A 20,337-nucleotide genomic window follows, 5' to 3' on the forward strand; every position below is an offset into this window, starting at 1 on the left:
TAATGTATCTTGTGGTCTTGTCCTGTAGTGTTTCCGGAGGTATGTGGTAAGACTGACGTCGGTTTCACGTGCTTGCTGTGACCATGTGAGTATAGTGTATTAGGACACTTGAACTCAAAAGAACCAGCAACTCACAGCCACTGGTTCATACGCACTGAGCACGCGGCAAGCACAGGTAAGAGAAGAGTTTGGAAATGGAACTAGATCCCTGCGGTCTCCGCGAAACAGGAGAGGCTTGCGATGTGCTCAGGCTAAATTTGAGTCTCATATGCGGTCTCGGCCTGGTAGCAAACATAGCAAAAATCTATCTTAACCACATCGACCAGAAAATGTTACTTTCTAGTTTTCACGAAAATCACACATATTATCGGGCTCGAAAACGATTTTGATTTTGGCTGAGACTTTGCGTAATGTGGCGTTCCAGATGGCGGGACCACCTCCTTAGCCTCTGCCCGTTCAACCGTTGGAAGTGCATCGTGGCGATATGCACGAAGACGTCTTTGATGATTCCATGGCGAGAGACTGAGTAAGGTGTAGTCGTGGACCGCGTCGCCTCTGTCTCCTATGTCATTGTGAAGGAGGCTGGCTTCTGGTTGTCACGATGAAATGCTAAGGAGAAGTTCACGATACTTTTGGTTCACCAACCGACACATAGTTGATGCTAGACACGTCTTAAACTGAATGGTACAGAGTATTATGTACGGGTATAGTGGTAGAATAGGCTGACCTATACCGTCGTAGTCAAACTGATTAAAGCGGCATGCTCGAACTGGGTCAGCTCAAATGTCTCAAACTGATTGGGCGGCACTGATCTCCTTCCATTGGAAGAATATCCACCCTATAGGGCTCGAGAACATTGCAAGGAGCATGATATCGAATCGTAATTGACTCCAAGGTATTCCTGCTCACAACTTACAGGTGGAGAAAATTTATCGTATGATACATCATGGGCATGTACCTACCCGCACGGGCATCAAAATTGTGTTAGAGCACGAGGTACATACAAAAAACCACGCCTGATTCATCGCTCCTACGGAAGTTGCCACAGCTCAGTTGTCTGACCAGAGGTTGCTCGGCGGGCACGCCAGGATGTTTTCTTCTGTCGTTCGTTATCGCGTTCACACACAGTTGACATGTTCAACTGGTTTGGAGAACAGCTACAAGCGTGTGTTTGTCTACCGTGAGCTGTGATAACAGTACTGCCTTTAGTGCACCATAGCTCCAATCGTCCTCTTCATCACTTCGATCTCGACAATTTCGAAAACATATGCGGCGCTGACGATGGACCCTTCTCACAGTACACAGCTACTGGCGATCTATACACGATGACCAAGTCTTTAATGCGCTATATATCCCTCTTCAGCCTCGCACCAGTGCGGTAAAGCCTTGTACGAGACCCTTTAGGCTGGTAGCATGGATGGTATGACTGGATCATCCGCCTGGGATCCTGGCCTGCCACTAAGCTATTGTACGCAGACGTGTCTCAATTGCCAATTCTGAGCGGCGAGCCTGGAGGGCAGTTCTGGCGAAGGCAGCCAGGGTGCTCAGCCTCTCTCGTGAATATATAAGTCGCCCTCATGGCCATCAGGAGCAATGGGTTCTCTCCTTCTTTTCCACTTCCTCCTCTACCACATTGCCCCTGAAAGTCCTCCTCGCTCCGCGTCTAGACCGTTTTGCTCAATCCTTCTCCTGGACTGCAACAGTGCCGTACCCAGACGCTGTAGTCACGGCCCGACAGCATGGATGAACGGGCGCACAGAAATCTCATGCTGAGCCATACGCTGCGAGAGAAGAATCGAAAATGGAAGAGACGTTCGGACAATGCTGAAGCAAAGCTAGGCTGGACGAACGCTCAACATGCCAAGAAGCTGCGCCGTCTGGAGGATGAATTAGACCAGTACCGGCGCGACAAGGCCAGGTTGGAGGCAGAACTTAGAGGCTGGCGAACCAAGTTTGCCAATCTCGATGCGGAGCATGCCACCAATGGGGATGCCAAGAACGTCCATGGCCAATTGCAAGGGTATGAGGATGAAATCAAGCGCTTCAAGGAGCACATGATGCACACCAGAAACGCAGTACTGCAGATGTACCAACAGCAAGCGCCGTCACTCATGGCGGCGGCTCTCCACAGCGATGGGACCACCGATGGGCTTCTTGTGCTGCTGCAAGGACGATGGAAGACATCGCAGGCTACCATCAGGAAGCATCGAAAGAAAGTCCAGAGCATGCAGGACGCTCTGGAATCAGAGAGACAGCGGAACAACGAGCTTCTGCAAGGACTAAATGACAAGGACATGGCAGATCCACGACTACCGAAGGCCGCCGGAGACCAGTTGACACGCTTGTTCGACATCTGTTCCAAACTGTCTACCGTCCAACAATGGCTTGATGATAGAGTCGACAATGAGTCCAAGTCTTACGGCCATTCGGACGCCGGAGCCGTCGGCTTGACCGCCTGCAATGTCTTGCTCTGCGAGGCATGCCACCACGACATGCTAAGCTGTCGTATGTTGGTGAACTGGCACGTCCGCCAGTGTCCGTACTGTCCACGGCAATGTGTCCTCCTTCCACTTCCGAAGCAGGTGACCAAGCCTACCAAGCAGGAAACTATCGAGATGCAAGACACAATGGAACTTATTCAGCAGGATTTGAGTGAGCTCACAGGAGGCTCGTCTGCTGCGGGGTGAAGGCGCACTGTTGCTGACCTTTCGTTCATGCTTACCGGAAGAGCTCGTGGACTCTGGTGAACCATAGGCTCAATACACGTCATTTGCTGGAATCCAGGAAACCGTATTACGTGCTGTAAAGATTTCTTTCGAAAGGATGAATCAATGCAATATCTTAAAGAATGGCGTAGCCGTGCTCTAACGCACTTCGGATATCCGTTAAGTCCCAAACCTCGGCAAAGAACACCCTGACTTCTATTTGGCTTACGGCTACACAAGTGTCACACTCTTGTCAAGGCTTCTGCGGCGTCTGCAGCCTATCCAACAGCTGATAGTTGTGCTCCTGGCTCGTCGCATGGCAAGCAGGCAAAAGCTCTAGAGACGCTCGCCACGAAGGCGACGAGCGAGTTGCATGTCTCTGGACTGAATGGTAACTCTCTTGGCGTGAATCGCGCAGCCTTGCGTGTCTTCGAACAAGTCGCACAGGTATGCTTCGGTGGCCTCCTGCAGAGCTCCAATGGCCGATGACTGAAAGCAAAGGTCTGCCTTGTAGCTCTGCGCTATCTCACGCACCAGTCGCTGAAAAGGCAGTTTGCGGATGAGGACCTCCGTCGATCTCTATACACCACTGGCATCAGCCGCGGTCCGCTCACGAGATTCGAACTGTAAACATACCTGGTAGCGTCGAATCTCGCGTAGAGCCACTGTCCCTGGCTTGTATCTTCTCCGCCGTTTCACTGTGTTTGGATCGTGTCAGAGAATGCATATGTCCCTCAACTAGAGTAGTCTCAGTGGTGTCTCACCGGGAACATGCATGACCACGCGCTTTTGAGAACGCCCCATAGACTTCTCATGAAGCGGAAACCGAGGCTGCTTTCCACCAGTGGTTTTGCGGGCCTGATCCTCGCCGTCAGTACTTGCACCCAGTCGAGGACGCCGGGCATTACTGTCTGCTTGGTGCGGGCCATCTTTGAATAGTTTAGGAGGTAGGATCGGTATGTCTGACCACAGCCGGCATGCGTTCTTCTATAGTAGCCAACCCATGTATGGACTCAGGGTTGCGTCCTAGCTCATGGCGAGAGTTTGGCGATAACGGCGTTCTTGTCGAGCCTGGGGCTTAGGGCAACGGTCAGGTTATTGACCAAGACGGCTGAGCAGCCAGCGACTGCCAGTCAGAGCAATTCCTGGAGGGCTATGTGAGTGCAGGGAATGCGCTAACGTACAGTCTCGTTTCGGGCACCGAATGACAGCGAGCCACGACCTTCCCTGGAGGGTCGGGTAGACGAGAGTCTGCCTCGCACTACCCGACAGGTGCTGGCGGTGCATGAGAAAGCGTGATGGCCACGCATGAACGAAATCCTGTCATGACCAAAGACCTAAGTAGATCATTAACCCAAGCGGTATCCCTCCGATGAGATAAATTTGATACCATATGAATAGATAGATCACTTGAGGTCTTCCAGCTGCTCAGCTTGAAGTCACACGTCTCTTGTGTTCCTTAACACGACTGCGAGAGCAGCATACTGTAGCTCTATGAAAGTGATCACTCTTCCCCAAACAATCAATGACAATCAAACATTCGACCTCTTTAGGAATTGTGAAACTTGCGAGCTCATCATCATGACTTATATCGAGACATTGCAGGAGCATAGAGGAGAGTTAGGACCACATCGCAGCTAACAACAGAGGAAAGGCCACGCCCAGCCAAGGGGCACAAAAAATCCATAGCATATAACTCAGCCGTGTTCATGGTCGTCCTTCCCGTTGCCGCTCGGTGATCGTCACGGTTCCGAGGCTGATTTCCCAGGGATACTGGTCAATCCGCACGTCGGACGACCTCCATCGTCGTAGTGCCCCCAAATTAGTAGATGGCATCCATCATTCTCGAGGAAGCTCGCCATTGCGAATCAATCACAGACATTCGGCGGGTCAATGGTGTTTTCTGGTCGATCACGATCTGGCCTCTGCCGCCCTTCCTTTTTGTGGTTGAGATGCTTGTGAGCAGGAGAGTGTTGACCAGAATGGCGGATTTCGGCTGCCTCGCACGCAAGTCTTGACGTGCTGTTAGTCTCGGGTGGCACAGTTCTCCGAATCTTGACCACGACAACCACCACGAATGGTCGTGTCTGAGCCGCATTCGTGCCTATCTGCTTGGCGTTGTCGGGGTCAAACGCATGCCCACCTGGATGCAGCTTTACTACCCCAACCAACACAACCTTCTGCAACACAGTGTCTGCTGCGTACTGTATACCGCTGACAGTGTCAATGTATGTTTCTGACATAGTCCAGAAGCTCATGGGTGCTAGCTATTCCCACACGAGAAATACCATCTCTGAACTGTTGCAGTCCACGCGTCAACCGTTGGGTATGGTTGCATAGAATGTGTGATTATGCCAGCCTAGGTGCAGGCGAGCAGCCAGAACCAGGAGGCCCTGTAAATATTAACGATGAAGTGAATCGCAAAGAACACTTCCTTGGGCACCTTCGATCGAGGTCTAGGTTGCATCATTGTCGTGATGATCGATCAGCATGGTGAGATTGTGATATTAGCCTCCACAGGGTACACTATATGTACACAAGATTCACAAGACGCCCATTTCATCGTTCGTTGGCCTTGCTAGTCAGGACTGCAATAATGGCGACGGTAATCGTAGAACCCTGACATACTCCACACATTGGCACCCTGGATTAGCCATGCGCTTTTTCAAGACTCGCATCTGATTTTCCAACGGCTTTGCTGGGCACGACTGCAAAAACACAGCAACGCTGACTGCATAAAGTACCAAATCAGATGCAGGTCGCCCCTGATCCACGTGACTTAAAGCACGTCACGTGAAAGATCTAGCCTCCACAATCGCCGGAAACCGGTCGAGCCGTGGTGAAAAGACCGTAACACTATCCGATGCTAGTATGGTTTACTTGTTTTCCTTGGCCTGTTCATCATCTTTGTACCCTGCATGGCCATCAAGTCCGTTCGAATCTTGGGACAGCGGAATTCGTCTAGCTATTGACAGCGATGGGAGTAGCTAGCAAATAGCGTCTGATCAGAACCGCAGACTGCTTAGCACGATACCTTCAGCGCACAAAATCGAATAAACGAAACACGACGACCTTGAAGAGCATGTATGGTTCATGGTTTCTTGCAATGCGTCAGTAGTCTTGCGTTCCTGTCATGTGAGCAGTCTGTGGTTGAGAACTCGCTGAGGTGATCATTCATTTCTTGGATTGATATCGATGGGTTTCAAATGTTCTAGCCTGTTGCCCACAGGACAACCATATGCTCTTGTTATTGTGATCGGATCTGACCTGAACCGTATTACTGGCTACGTGCTAATGATAGAGGTGTCGCCACAGTACTTGTCTAAAGTGACAAATCTTGCTCCGGGTATGTCTCACCATGCAGCTTCACCCAGCCAGTTTACCAAGTTACTCCGCGGTTATTATGGTTGACCAGGATCACATTTCGAGTGTATGTTGGAACCCTGGCGTCAATGGTTTCCTACATGCTGGCCAGCCTCTCTGACCAATCCTTCTCAAAGCTGATCATCACCTTGATCGTCTCAGTGGGGGACAGCCTAAAGATTCGTAGACAACGCAATGTCCGCACGATAATAGTCCAGATTCTCACGACGAAAATTCTCGTTCCGGATTAGTGGGTGAGCTGCTGCCGCTTTAGCTCACCCTGCCAGGTGAGCCGAGGGTGAGGCGTGGGTGCGTCATGGTGAGTCGAGAGTGAGCCAGGGTGGGCCAGGGTGGGCCAGGGTGGGCCAGGGTGAACGGGGATGTGCGGCCGCGTAGAACCGTGGCGTACAGAAGCACCATTCTCTCATTCCACCAGTTGGAGCCGCGTCACTGCGGTCAGGCACTAAAACCTGCATTTCTGCTAGGAGGAGCTGCCACTAGATTATGTGGCACATTCGAGCCACCAACCGTAGTTGGACCTATCTGCGATCATCCCTTGCTAATTGTCCCCTCGAAAGCGTTGCTTGGCCGCTAGGCCATGAGTCTCGAGGGACCAGCCGGTCATGTGCTCTAATTGGCGGGGACTTTTCAGGTGGGACAACTATCTGCACGATCCAATGCATGTTTTACAACCCATTTTACCCATGAAGTATCGTGGTACTCATGACCTCCACGGAGTCTGGTTCATTGCACTCATGGCACGTTGTTCAAGGCCTTGATGAATTGAAACTATCCTTTCTAGCAGCAAACGAGCCGCTGGTACAGAGGCAGTGAATATACATCGCCACAGCGGTGCACTGGCCGTACGTTTCGTCCTCAACCGCGATAACGTCATGGAGTATGATGCCATGCAGTTCTCGGTGCTGTGACAGCAGCGAGGCTGTGCGCATCGTATCTGCCTCGCCGCTGGAAGAATCATTGGGCTACAGAGATGGAACATCATCCGCAGTCCCCTATTTCTTCGGCTTTGTGGTGAGCTTGATGGCAAAGACCCATCTGTGGACGCCATGTCGTCGAGACTCGGTGCTGCAGTCATGCAGGCCGAACAAAAGCTGACGGAAAAGACCCACCCACCCACATGATTGTAGTGTTCAGAAGAGCGTCGAAAAGGACAACTCGGAAATCAAGCCTAGGCAACAGACAACCACAGACGCAACACTGTATAGCCTCTGCAAGCACTACCTGTGACAAATTTCGGTCCGAGTGCAGTTTTCAGGATAACTTAGAGCCAAAGCACTCGCCATCATGGAGGCTGAGGACAATGACATGTGACCAACCGGAACAATCATGGACCAAAATGATGGACTGCAGAACGAGGTTGGAGAACGAAAATGAGGTGGAAATCCATTTGACCCTGAGACTGATCTGGATTGTCTGGCGAGGCATGACCCTGGTTCTTGATAACCCTACACTTCTGGTGGTTGCTGTAGTGGCGTGCGAGGCTGACAGAGGGCGTATGCAGTATGCACTGCCCACGAGTTTTCGAGGTGCTTCATGTCAAACCTCCACTCCAAACTCGACTGTAACTGCTGAGGACCCTCTATAGAAGTCTTCGAAACATCGGGATCTGTTCAATCAGCTTGGGACAGCATCATCGAAATCGTTGTTTTGGAACGTATAATGGACCACCTTGGCAGTGCTGCCTGTTCGATGGGGCACAGCCTACACCGACCAAGATGAGTGAAGCGGAGTACCTCTCCGCATTGCGCCGACTCAGATTGGTGGCCGCAATGCGGCTGCAGCACGCTGAAACATGGGAGGGGGATCGCACTGCACCAACAGCCAAAAGTAAGCGACAGTCTTGTTGTGCTGTGTGACGAAATGGTAGAATGGGCGGGCATCAACGAAGCTTGCACGATGGGCAAAGCAGGATTAGTCGATGGGTTTCGTATCTGGCTTGTACTTCATTCTACCAATCGAGCACCGACAGTGTTCAAGGAACGTATGACGAGCATGGCACCAGACCAGAAAGCGTCTTACCTACTTCGCCCATGCTAAAAGACGCCACGAAGCGTTCTCAGTGCCATCGTCCATCCTCGCTTGATCCATTCATACGTCTGACGCGGTTACCATGGTTCAGAGCCAATCTCGAATGTTGCTTGGGCACACCGTGCCTAATAGAAGAAAACTACGCTCTGCCTGCTGGCCTCGATGACTGTCACGTCATCAGACCTGACGCAAGGACAGATTCCGTCATCGTGTCACTGTCGAACAGAACAGCAGCCTCTTTGACCGACCCCTGTTTGCCAAGTCTTCACCAGCTGTTTCCTGACCCACGATGTGCCATTTGTTCATCCTCCCGTTCCCATGCTACGTCGCGTTTCAGTCATTACGAGTAGCTTGCTTCAATGGTAGTCGAACATCTCCCATGGTCGATGGTTACATAGTTCGACGCTTCCATCGCTGGTGAGTCGTTGAGCTCGGCATTTGGAGGACACACGCTCACCACGGCGTCCCATGCTACGAAGTTGATCCTGCATGATAGACACCTGTCGAGTACACGACAGTGTTGCCTCAACGCGGAAAGCATGAAGCTGGCCATTGTGATAGGAACACCCTCTGCCTGGGGTCCGACGAGAACGAGATGGAGTTGCCGGTCTGCTCCGCCCTCGATCTGTGTCTGGTCCGATCGTGCTAGGACGCTCGACCAGAATCGATCTTCGTCATGGGTGACGTCCAGCTGCTGCGAGATGATGAGTTGTGCGACAGCAGCACGACTTTCCGCCGATAGTGATTCTTTCTGGGCACCCCATAAGAGAACAGTACCAAGACGATACGAGGACTGACTCTCCCCCTCGCTAAGAGATGTGGCACTTTGGCTGTCCTCCTGTTGAGCATCTGGTGCTGCTTGGAGCCACGAGCTCTCACCATCTGTCTGACTGTCAGGGATCTCAACCGGGTGGGGGTCGGCGTACCGTTGTGCGCTTGCGTCGTCCAAGACCTCTGGCCCAGTACTCGCCCGTCTCAGTCTCTTAAGAGTGCTGGTTGCAGTCAATGAAGCGCCAGCTCGTCGCTTCGTGCCTGTCGCGGAGCCGTTCCGGATACTCTGGTTATGGTCAAGCGGCGATGCTGAGTCGTGCACCTCGCTGGCTCGGGACGGAGTGGCTGCTTCACTCTCACAGTCTGAACGATCATAACCCAATCTGACTAACCATGAATGTTGATCAGTCCCTTCAGGGTCGTCCTGCAGCGCCTCACGGCTCGTTTGCGCCATCCCTTGGTATTCGACAAAGTCAACGACCTCTTGAAGGCCACGATCGTGATGGATCTTGACGCGAGAGAACCGAAGGGTGCTGTATCGTGCATCAGCCGGACGATCGAACCCAGCTCCGATGACTTCCGCCACGGCAGCCTGCGAGAACAGATGCGAGGGTAGGGCCTTGCCTTTTAGCTCGGTGACGATGCGCAATCCCTCGTTCTGGATAGAGAACGGCATCTGCGACAGCCGACCGTGCGCATTCAAGAATCGAACATCGGCGGCAGAGATCGACGGTGGCGATACCTGTCCCACGATATGAAAGCACGTGGTCACCCCTTGGTCGTGATCTCCAGCCTCTACTTTTCGGCAGGCGAGGAAGAAGGTCGTCCATGATCCTCGCCTGAGACCAAGACTTGCTGCGGTCAATGGGTCACATCGACCTCCAACGACGGCGAGGTCGGCCGAGTCTCCCAAGCCAGGAATGTAATCCTTTTTCAGCTTCACATGCCGTGCCATCGCGTCGTCGGCGCCGACATATGGGTCTTGACATGCCTTCAATACTAGTCCCTCCCAGTTCTGCGCCAAAGCGAAGGTCATTTGACTAGCGAGGCGGCGTTCACTGTCAGAGGCAGAAAAGTCCATCACGATCTGCTCGCCGATCGCTGCCCGCTCGACGATAGGTTGCACAAGCTCGTGGAGGTAACGTCGTCGCTGGCTGTAGGTCTCATCGATACACTTGCGCTCGTCCCAGAGCAGAATATCGTGAAAGACGACCATGAGATGTTCGTTAGGGTCCGGAGGTGAGTCTTCGGCACACCCCAGACGGCGACCTTCGCGAGTAACATACCGGCGAATTTTGTAGAATGGCATGATGTCGTCAGCATTGTCATTCCACACGACTAGCTCGCCGACCAGAATACAGTGTACTTGCAGTGTGCATCGTGCCGTGTCCAGTCCCAAGCATTGTCGTACCGTCGGCACGATCGCGGCACGATCGTGAGTAGAGTCGCGGCCATTTTTCGAGAACAGCTTGACCTCTGGCTTTTTCTTACCACCCTGTTTCCAGACGTGCACCTGACAATATTCGCCATCGTACTTGCGCTCCACACTGACCTCTCGGTCGCGCATTAGTCGGTGACCATGAACAATGCTGCGTGCTTTCTCGAAACCGGGTAACCCGACCAACGTTCCAGCTTGTGGTTGAAGCGAGATCTGCAACTCCTGGCAGCTGAGCTTCTTTCCCCGTCGCTCTTCTTCATCATGGATGAAAGCCAGAGCACTAGACATAGAGTTGAGCACGCGGAGCACATGCGGCAGACTGTCATGCACCAGCTGCAAGACCAACGTCTCCGGGACGACGGCTGGTCTCAGGTCCTTGAGCAGCAAACGAACCGCCCATGGGACTTCCTGTGCCGACATACTGCGAAACATGTCGACCAGCAGGTCGGACGCCGTGGTGCGGGAGCTGGTGCCGTGCCGTTCGCGAAGGTCTGCACTGGAGAAGTCGCAGGTTGCCGCCACACGGTCTAAGGTCGCTTCCACTTCTCGCACTGTCAGCGGCGTCTTGTACCCACGCAGGTCGCCCGATTCGACCAGCGCGTTCAGAATGGCTGAAGCACAATCAATGTTCCCGTTGTCTTGTTGCTTTTCTAGTGCCTTTTGCCGGCTCGAACCGATGCCCCAAGCTCGGACCACGATGGCCGTGATCTGCTTCTCCCCGAGTCCATAAACGCGATCGTATCGCTTGCATGGCAGCAAGCACGACAACAAAGCCAAAGCGTGGTCTTCCTGCTTAAGGCTACTGAAGTGCTGCTCAAACCACTGCTGCATGATTCGGTCTGCCTCGCGGACTCCGTCCGGCGATGAGAGCTGCTTCCAAAGCAAACAGATGGTGGAAAAAGGCAAGGCCATGGCGGTATCGAAGGAAGCAGAAGAAACATCAACAGTAGAGGAGACAGAGAAATGGAATTCGTGATGTTCTCAAGAGGATAGCTCCAGCAAGATAGAGATGCACAGGCTCAGATCTACAAAGAGGTCTTCGCTGCTGACCTTTGATACGTCACATATGAAGAGGCAGTCAGGCGTAGAGATGGTTCCATCTGTAAGCGATCATTCGTTGATGCTTGTGGCTTTGTCCGGGTGCCGGTTCAGCTTGCATGACCTCCGAGACAATACAAGCACTAACATCGTTAGCCAGCAGCAGATGCAAGGCAGACCGGCTAGGTCCATGCTAATGCACCTCACCTTGAACATCAGTCTCGACCTCACTGCGATGGCTAAAAGGAACGCGCGGTCTTTCTTCTTCGCATCGCTCCAGAACTTTTCACGAGTTCCTCAGCGCTGATAAGGCGAGCAGAGTCTTCTTCCTTCTCGGCGCACCATCAGGTTGTACCACCGGCTGTCAGCATCTCTCATTCTGCTCACGTCCACTGTCAAAGCTTGCCGCGACCGTGTGTCACTTGGACGTCGGTCGGTTGGATACGTCCTTGGAATGGAGGCGCACAAGGGAATGTGCAGGACCCCTTGCATGACGCCTTGCCCGCATACGGTGCAACAGTGCACCAAACATCATATCTCAGACCGAGACATTGTGATGGCAGCCGCCGGACCAACCATGCTGTGTAACCCGTGCCTCCAAGCCCCTTGCACTTCGTCCCGTCCATTTTTGTAGATATGGCGGTTCATCTTTTCACATTCTGTCCCTTTGTCGGTCAAGCAGACGCGTCGATCGCGCGCGCACAAGAAAAGAAATCAGGCAGTGGTGCTGCTCGCGCCATGTCGTTGTCGCTAGATACGGTCCTCGCCATCGTCGGCCTGGTAGTGGCCATCGTACCGATCGTGGGGCTTGTGGTGGGCAAGCTGAGGCAACGACGATCACATCTGTCGTCAGCTTCCGTCACCGCAGGCATGTGACCCAACCAGTCGCGTCTGCAGTACCGCCAGTGGTAGTGCATATTAGCTGACCAGGGTGAGCACAGGACACAGCATCGTCGAGAACGGAGAAGCAGATCTCCAAGTCGGTGAACACAGACGCGCGGCGTGATGACAGAGCTAGCTGACCAGGGAGTCGGCGACCACGTTTTTGACCTTACAGCGATGGTTGGAGTGCAAACGCTGGTTGTTAAGGCATTAGGAAGCCCTGGCCTCTGGCTGGAACAAACGCGCAGTTGAGGCCAAAGATTAGTGGACGAGGCTGTACCAAAAGGCTTTGAGTCACGTTAGAGCAGACTGATGTTATAGAATGTATCGAGAGTCGAGGTGTGCTCCGGTGCTAGTGCTGCACAACACGACGCTCAGATAGATTGCGTGCTTCTATCGGAACAGAGTGGTTGCAGTGTTGTGCTCATCGTAGGAAGCGCACCGTATATCGTCTGGCTAAGGGCTCTTTGCATGCCTGCCCCAGCCTTGTTATACTCACTAGGTGGTATTCTAGGAATGCTCACATTGTATAATGTGTGTAGTTGGAATGCGCCGTTCCGACTCAGTTCTACTGGAAAAGGTGAGCCGGTGAGGCCCGGTGTTTACTACTTCCTTGAGGATGTCGTAGCAGTTAACGCTAATGCTGGAAGACTATACCGGGAAGCGCTTGCCGCTCGGTACGATGCAAGCCTACGATTCCGCCAAATGATATATAACCAATCACTCTTCTGGTCCATCCCGCCTCTAATCGTTGCTATCCCCCTCACAGTTATTGCTGTGATACACTCTGTTCCTGTAACAGTCGCCTACAGCATCTGTGAGTACCACGTTTCCGATACCGGCACATAAAAGCTAATACATCACAGGCTGGGCTGTGCCATTTATCTGGGCTACTGTTTGGGTTTTCATCACTGTACGCTGGGTCCGAAGGGACATGCGCAGAGAAAGAGAGGAGTGGGAAACCGATGAAGGTTTCCCGATATCTTACGCCAAAAAAGATCACGAATCGCATCCCCATTAATATAGAAGCATAATCTCCGCTTCGTTAGCGTTATTATTCCTTCTTTTTGTATTATTCAATAAGCGAACTTGGCGAAAGGAGTCAGAAGTGTAGAAGACTGTATAAAAACCACTAATTGAAATTCTATAATACGCACGGAACTGTTATTTATAGGGACTGTATGCGAATGATGATCTAGTCCTTAATGAAATCTTAAATGTGCCTTCTAGTATTGTTAATCGTCGTCTTTACCCCTTCTATAGGCCCTCCTCCCAACCTCTCCCGTAGCCTATACCTTATTAACCACCCCGACGCCTGTTCCAGCCCAACCCGCAGCCCTCTGGTCACTCTCCTACGAACGCTACCTCAGCCAAAAGCTGTTCAGCGTCTGCCAATCCTTGACTATACCGTCCAGAGCTTGTCTGGAACCAGTTTGACTTGTGCACAACTAGGCGCTCAGAGCGACACAGCCACCTAAGATGGCCATGCCGAGAAAGGCAAAGCCATTGCACAAGGTGACATTAGAACTCAACATCAAGGCCTCCGTGAATAAGGAAAAGGCCAAACTCGTCATGACTCCAGCGGTGAGTGCGAAGATTGCACCATAGACGTCGTTCGCCGGAACGTCGGTGAGTCTGAACCAAACGACTGCGCCGGCAGCCCCAAGCGGTTGAGAAGTACATCCCACTAAGGTGGCCCACACTACCGCCTTCAGGCGTGAACTTAAGCTTATGTATAATGGCAGACTCATCGCAAAACCTTCGGTGACGCTGTGGACAAACAATGCCAAAAAAACGGCCATGCCAAGCTTCGTATCGGCGTGATTGGAAGCATAGGTGATGAAGCCCTCCGGAATTTTGTGCAGTACAATAGCAAGGGAAGTCTGGAGGCCCACAGATAGAAAAGCTTCCTCCCTAACCCTTGTGTCACAGTTTGCGGTACCTGTTAGTGCATGACGCGACGACTTTGGGGTCATAATCCGCTCTTCAGGCTCAACGAGAGACATTCTGTCGGCCTGTAGGCTTGATTTCCAGGTAGAGTGCTCAGGATCACTAGCCATTGAATGCCTATAGCCAGTATTACCACGTGTACTGACCATACTCCCTATCGAAGAGAAACTCGGTGCCTTTGTTGATGTATGTGCATCCAGCAGATTCTGGCCAGGGTCGAAGTCGTCGTCAGCACTGCTAGACATGACCGCCGGCCCTGCTAGTGGTGAACCGAGCGAAGAAAGAGAAGGACTGTGAGAACGGAGTAGCGCCTGCTCGGCATCGTGCCCAAGCAGATCGATAGAGGGTGCTGAAGGCCTCATTTCATCTCCGTTCCCACTTCGGGATCGGTTTCCTTCGCTATCCTCACCTTCTGCCGCATGAACAAGGTGCGGCGCGCAGTAGTGGATGAGTGCGGAAACCATGCGGATAACTGCAACCCCGACAAAGAAGAGAGTCAGCTGCAGACAGGTAGCGGAGCGCTCACAGAAGCCGCCGGTGACCAGATACTTTTTGGAGGTAGGAAATAAGCTGCATAAGGAGGTGAACAGCTAAAGGACAATCAGTCTGACAGGCTGCTTAGGAGTTGGCAGAAGCAGCTTACTATCAAGCCAGAACTCAGACTCAGCGAGCCGGACAAAAATGTCCTGCTCCGCGTAATGTCAAAGTTATGCAAGCCGGGAATCGTTCGGAGCGGGACGTCAATGTAAACGAGGCATGCTCCAGCAATGAAGGCTAGAAATTTCGAGGCTTAGTGGATGTAGGCCAGAAAATGGAGGGTTTTACCAATGCTAGATAAGCCGGTAAGTATCCAGCTGCTTTCATTAGGAGAAAGAGGCATATTAAGTTGCTGGCAGATTCCACATCCGGGTGAGGAGCCCGAACGACTGTTTCGTAGTGTATATTCAGTGCTGTGAAAGTCAACAAGGGAATATAGAGCCCAGAGGTCAGAATCTCGGCGTAGGAGTTTGTCGTAGAGTGGCCATGGCAAAGCCGTTCCATGTCGTGACTAGATGCACGTGTTGGCCCTCAATGAAACATGGTTAATTGCTTGTGCCAAGACTAGCCACGCGTCTTGAAACCTGTGCTACGCCACAATTGGCTTTCTCAAAGCCTTGCCTCACCGATTAAATGCCGACGTTGACACACCATGAGCTGATGTAATTGCTCCCTGCCAGGAATTATTGTGAGCTGTCACGGATACGACTTGTCTTGATCTAGTGCCTCGGATGACGAAAACCGAAGCGCGACTTGCTGTTCATAGCAATGCAGTAATAGACGGTAGCCTGCAAGATTTGGCGAACCTCGTCTTCGCATCGATGATCGTGCATGCGATTGTGGAGGCATGCGCCCCTTGGAAATTGTCGCTACTGCCGGCCACGGCGCACAAAGGCGAAAGATCAATCTGGCTTCTCATTGCTCGACTCGTGCACCTCTTTTCACGAGCCTCGCCCGTACCAGTGGACTAATGATTCCCTCTACGTCTTCTGCGCACTACTTGCCTATACATACTACCAAGCTGTCTACTGTAGGGTCAATATTGCAACCTGACAACATGCTCTCACCACCATCAGCGCATAAACTCTCAGAAAAGTTTGCTGTCAACATCGTGGGCCACGATGTGGCTTCGTCAAGGGTTCCAACACCAAATATTCCGCCACCGCCTCCAGTCCGGTATCACACTTGCACCAGCTTAGATCTCGACGACTACTTTGTTGGTCCACGTGATATGCACAAGCATTCCAAGCTCCCGTATTTTATGCGAGTGCACGGCTCTGTCCTGCCAAAGATGCTCTTGCCCCTCAGTTTCGTTGTTGGATGGACTACTGGTGTCACCTGCGTGAACCGGTATGTACAACCACTCGGTATACATGCCCTTATGTGCAAGCCTGGAACATCAACTGACCTATCCTGAAGGTATCGATTCTGTGCTTCTGACGGTCCTGGGCTTTGTTGTTGCGTTTGGTCTATCCTTCCGCTGCTCTACAGCCTACGAGAGATACAACGATGGAAGAAAATACTAGTCCCAGTTGACTCTAGCTGCTCGTAACCTGGCACGACTCATCTGGCTGCACGTTGTTGAGAGAGACGATCCCGAGCATCCAGAGTATGCGAAGCGATATCTGTTGAGTAAGATCAGCGCGATCCAACTCATCAATGCGTTCTGTATCGCACTGAAGCGCCGCCTACGATTCGGACCGGCTGTTGATTATCCGGACCTCAGGAATCTCGTTGTTCATCTCGAGGGAACTATGGCCAGCAGGGCTGATCAGGATGCACTCAAGCAACAAAATCCAAGCGCGATGAAGAGATTTGGTAATAATCTCGGCGTCACCATCGCGGCGTCAAACCCTCGGAAATTGATCAAGAGGTCGACTGACAATCTTGGCAACCTTCCTCACGAGATGTTATCACACCTCACAGCCTATCTCGAGTCGATCATCCAAGGTCAAGATGCTATGCCAACACTCTGCTGCCAGAATCTGGCATTCACCGATGTCAGAATCATGGCTGACATTCTGACTGGTTGCGAGCGCATCCTTAACACACCACTACCTCTCGCGTACAGCATCTCTATCTCTCAGATCACCTGGGTTTATATCATGGTTCTCCCATTTCAGCTTGTCGTTAAGCTCGGATGGACGACCATTCCAGCTACCATGGTTGCGGCATATATCATCCTTGGCCTCGCCATGATTAGTCAGGAGGTCGAGAATCCTTTCGGCAACGATGTCAGTGATCTACCGATGGATGCGTACTGCACTGAAATTGGAGCGGACCTCGATGTGTTGACGAGTGTCCCCATGGTCGAATACAAGAAGTTTACATGCAGCCCGGAGAACCGACCACTTTATCCTCTCAGTCATGGCACAGTTACTGAGTGGGAGCAACGGACCATTGAGGAGATTCGAACCGCTCTGCGTGCCAAGACCGGCAACGTGTCAAACAATATATCTATCGATAAGTTTGAGTGAGCCGCCGCAGATGTTGAGGCCGCATAAAGGGGACGTGCCAAATCAGCCAGCAATAATACGCCGGCGTTGTACCTGCGACGTGATTGCTGGAGAGGGCTCATGAGCTCAGCATTCTCAAGCACTTCAATGCAAAGCCTTGTGAACACCACGCCGCTGAAGTTCGTCGTGGCGCAGGACAATAAAACTGTACAATGTACGAAGGATTTTCGGTCAGTACTGCTGAGAGCGAGCTTCTTTTCCTCGATGGGGTCAGTTGGTCGGCATGTTGTCTGTTGGTTGATCTGATGGCCCAGTCGAACGAATGACTTTTATTGAATCGACCAAAGGCAGATGCAGCAGACGCCTCATACCAAATTAGGCATGCTTCAGCTCGAACCCCTTCCCAATTGATTCATAAGTCGTAGCAGCCGTTCGGCGGCCATGTTTGTTTGGTTTGCCTAGCCGCCATAGGCTGGCGTGTAACACGTACGTAGCTCTTGGCGCTATTCATCTCTCGACAATTCATGTCAATCGCATGGAGGAAACTATGCTCAACCAATAGCGGAACTCCGCTCTGAAGTTGACGATCGCAAGACAAGACATCTGTCGAATGGGCATGCGGAGTGGTGGTCATCCTATCTACATTGAGGTGAGGCTTACAAACTTTCTACGACACTGCCGCGGCTAAACCTAATGCCAATTAGATGGTAAAATTTAACGCCAACACCCTCGAGCCACTGCCCGCGCATTATAATAATGCAACACCATGATTCGTTGAGCGACAAGTACGCGGTGTGACAACTACGTGGTAGCGCGACTTAGATCAACCTCCAGCTGTGCCCCCCCGCTGCTCGTTTGCAGCCATAGCTTTACCGCAGCCACGCTGCTGAGGGGGGTCCACAACGTTCAGCGGCGTTTTGGGCGATGGTTGACGAAGATGAAACGACCTCGACCTAAAACGGCAAGTGCGCTGTTGCATCTCCACAGTTACTTATTTTACAGCTCATGGTCAGAGTGCGTAAGTTATCGTAATACACTCTGTAACCATCTGAAACCCCTTGGCAAGGATGTCTGTGCAGCATAACAGGAGCTAGGCTATTTCTTCATCCATCAATGCCTATGACAGCAAGATAGTTAACGTGTTGCTGGCTAGATCAGAGGAGGCCATAAGTCTTCATCTTTTGCAAGATATTGTAGCTTCGGTCTCTGCGTCTATCGTCGATAGAGTCGATCCAAATGCATCTATCGAAAACAGCGAAGCTAGCTTTCCTTCTCATCATTGACATCCTCTTCTTTCTCGTTGAGCTGATCGTAGGCGAGTGCTCCCCAAAGCAATGTTGTATTCATGCAGCTGACCAATGTTCTCAGGCTTCAGCGTACACTCACTTGCGCTCGTGGCCGATGCATTCCACATGGTCCGCAGGTCTGCTCCCCTCTACGAAGTCATTCTTATCTGTCTCTTAGTTCAATGACATACTGTCCTTGGTGGTTGGTCTCTGGGCGATTCGCGTCGCAACGAACCGCAAGTCGTCACGCGTTTACACTTATGGGGTATGTCACTTTGCCGTGACCGTGAAAGCTGTGATCACCCAGGCTGATGTTTGCTAGTGGCAACGCGCTGAGACCCTGGGTGCACTTGTGAACGGTGTCTTCCTCGTCGCACTGTGCATGTCGATATTCCTTGAGGCTATACAGCGATTCGTTGAGCCGCAAAATGTGTCGAATCCGAAATTGATACTCGTCGTGGGCTGCTGCGGACTCGTCTCTAACCTCGCTGGCATGCTTCTTTTGCATGAACACGAAAAGGCTGATTCGCAGGACTTGGACATCGACAACAGCCAGCTCACATGCAATGATGACGGGACCGAGCCCCTTCCAGTGCAAAGAGCGATATCCCAAAGCACGAATGCACAAGTACCACGGCAACAGGCCCGCAAATCTCGGCGAGCAGCAAGTCTCTCTCAGATATCGGTGCATCCAACGGCGTTTCGTGCGGATGTGATAGCTGCAGCGCAATCGCGAGCCATGGACGGCAGTTCAAGGACCGCTCGCAGGCGGGAGACCGAGACAAGCCCATTGCTAGCTAACCACTCGCCGACGCCCAATCCTGAGGATGGACTCGATTCGACGCAAAGACATGGCGACCACGCCCATAGCAAGAATGAAAGAGATAGAGCGAGGAATGATAGAGCCCAAGATCTAAATATGACAGGCGTGTTTGTCCATGTCCTTGGTGATGCGGTCGGCAATATTGGGGTCATTGCTTCGGCTCTATTCATCTGGTTGACGGAGTTCAAGTGGAAATTCTATGCGGATCCTGCGATTTCCATTCTCATCACAGGTATCATCCTCCATTCAGCAATACCACTGTGTACAGCCGCCTCTCGAATTCTTTTACAAGCTGTTCCGGATGGCCTCAATATAGACGAGATAAAAGAGGATATTGCTAAAGTCCCCGGAGTGGCAGGTTGCCATGAGTTGCATGTATGGCAATTAAGCGACACGACCCTGATTGCGACAGTCCACATCACGGTCGACTACAAGACCGTGGAAGGGAGCCATCAACAATACACGCAGCTAGCTCGGGTAATCCGTGAGTGTCTTGCTGCTTACGGGATCAGAGATGTGACCATCCAGCCCGAATTTTTCGCAAGCTATCCAGACGGCAATTAATGAAAAGGACAAAGTCTTCGCATTGGCCCGCCAGACTGACGCTTCCATCGAGTAGCGAAGTTGTCGGAAGTTCACTGAAGCGCGATAGAGCACTTAAAAGACGTATGATCTGAAACAGCGACCACCGCTGTCACAAATTGTATCTAGCGTTTGCCTTGAGGCTGTGTGAGATAGTGATGTGTGCTCCTAGACCTTAAGATCCGGAGCAGAGCTGGACCAAAACCATCTACGTACATTAACCGCTCTACACCACCTTTTGTCCTATCATCGGATCCAGTGCACATTCAACAGTAGAGCGACTGTCAATGCTGAATATGCTAACCAATTTCTTCTGCTCAGTTTCAGTACTGCGAAATCAGAGTTTGGTGATTGGGTCTGGCCTAGTGGTTGATCAAGGTTAGGCGGCTGGCATTGGCAACCCCTCCAGCTGCTTCCTAAAAATTTGGGTCCTGCTTAGGACATTGCAACATTTACA

At 51.9% G+C, this 20,337-nt stretch overlaps 4 protein-coding genes across 4 annotated transcripts; 3 read left to right on the forward strand and 1 right to left on the reverse strand.

The window, feature by feature from the left end:
- Positions 1 to 1,739: 1,739 nt before the first annotated feature.
- On the forward strand, positions 1,740 to 2,687 carry PMZ80_011167 (uncharacterized protein; the record flags this gene model as incomplete). Its single annotated transcript, XM_064879555.1, has 1 exon — positions 1,740 to 2,687. One exon carries the CDS (start codon positions 1,740 to 1,742, stop codon positions 2,685 to 2,687), a length of 948 nt encoding a protein of 315 aa, XP_064724659.1.
- Positions 2,688 to 8,457: 5,770 nt separating this feature from the next.
- PMZ80_011168 (uncharacterized protein) lies at positions 8,458 to 11,238 on the reverse strand (the record flags this gene model as incomplete). The annotated part of the gene is made up of 1 exon (XM_064879556.1): positions 8,458 to 11,238. The coding sequence occupies one exon, from the start codon at positions 11,236 to 11,238 to the stop codon at positions 8,458 to 8,460; it is 2,781 nt and encodes a 926-aa protein (XP_064724660.1).
- Positions 11,239 to 15,790: 4,552 nt separating this feature from the next.
- Positions 15,791 to 17,210, forward strand: PMZ80_011169 (uncharacterized protein; the record flags this gene model as incomplete). The annotated part of the gene is made up of 2 exons (XM_064879557.1): positions 15,791 to 15,949; positions 16,266 to 17,210. 2 exons carry the CDS (start codon positions 15,791 to 15,793, stop codon positions 17,208 to 17,210), a joined length of 1,104 nt encoding a protein of 367 aa, XP_064724661.1.
- A 1,525-nt stretch (positions 17,211 to 18,735) lies between these two features.
- Positions 18,736 to 19,862, forward strand: ZRC1_2 (Zinc resistance conferring protein; the record flags this gene model as incomplete). The annotated part of the gene is made up of 2 exons (XM_064879558.1): positions 18,736 to 18,744; positions 18,798 to 19,862. The coding sequence occupies 2 exons, from the start codon at positions 18,736 to 18,738 to the stop codon at positions 19,860 to 19,862; spliced, it is 1,074 nt and encodes a 357-aa protein (XP_064724662.1).
- Positions 19,863 to 20,337: the final 475 nt, after the last annotated feature.

Source organism: Knufia obscura (assembly GCF_036327395.1).
Source record: "Knufia obscura strain CCFEE 5817 isolate CBS 148926 chromosome Unknown scaffold_28, whole genome shotgun sequence".
Taxonomy (NCBI): Eukaryota; Fungi; Ascomycota; class Eurotiomycetes; order Chaetothyriales; family Trichomeriaceae; genus Knufia; species Knufia obscura.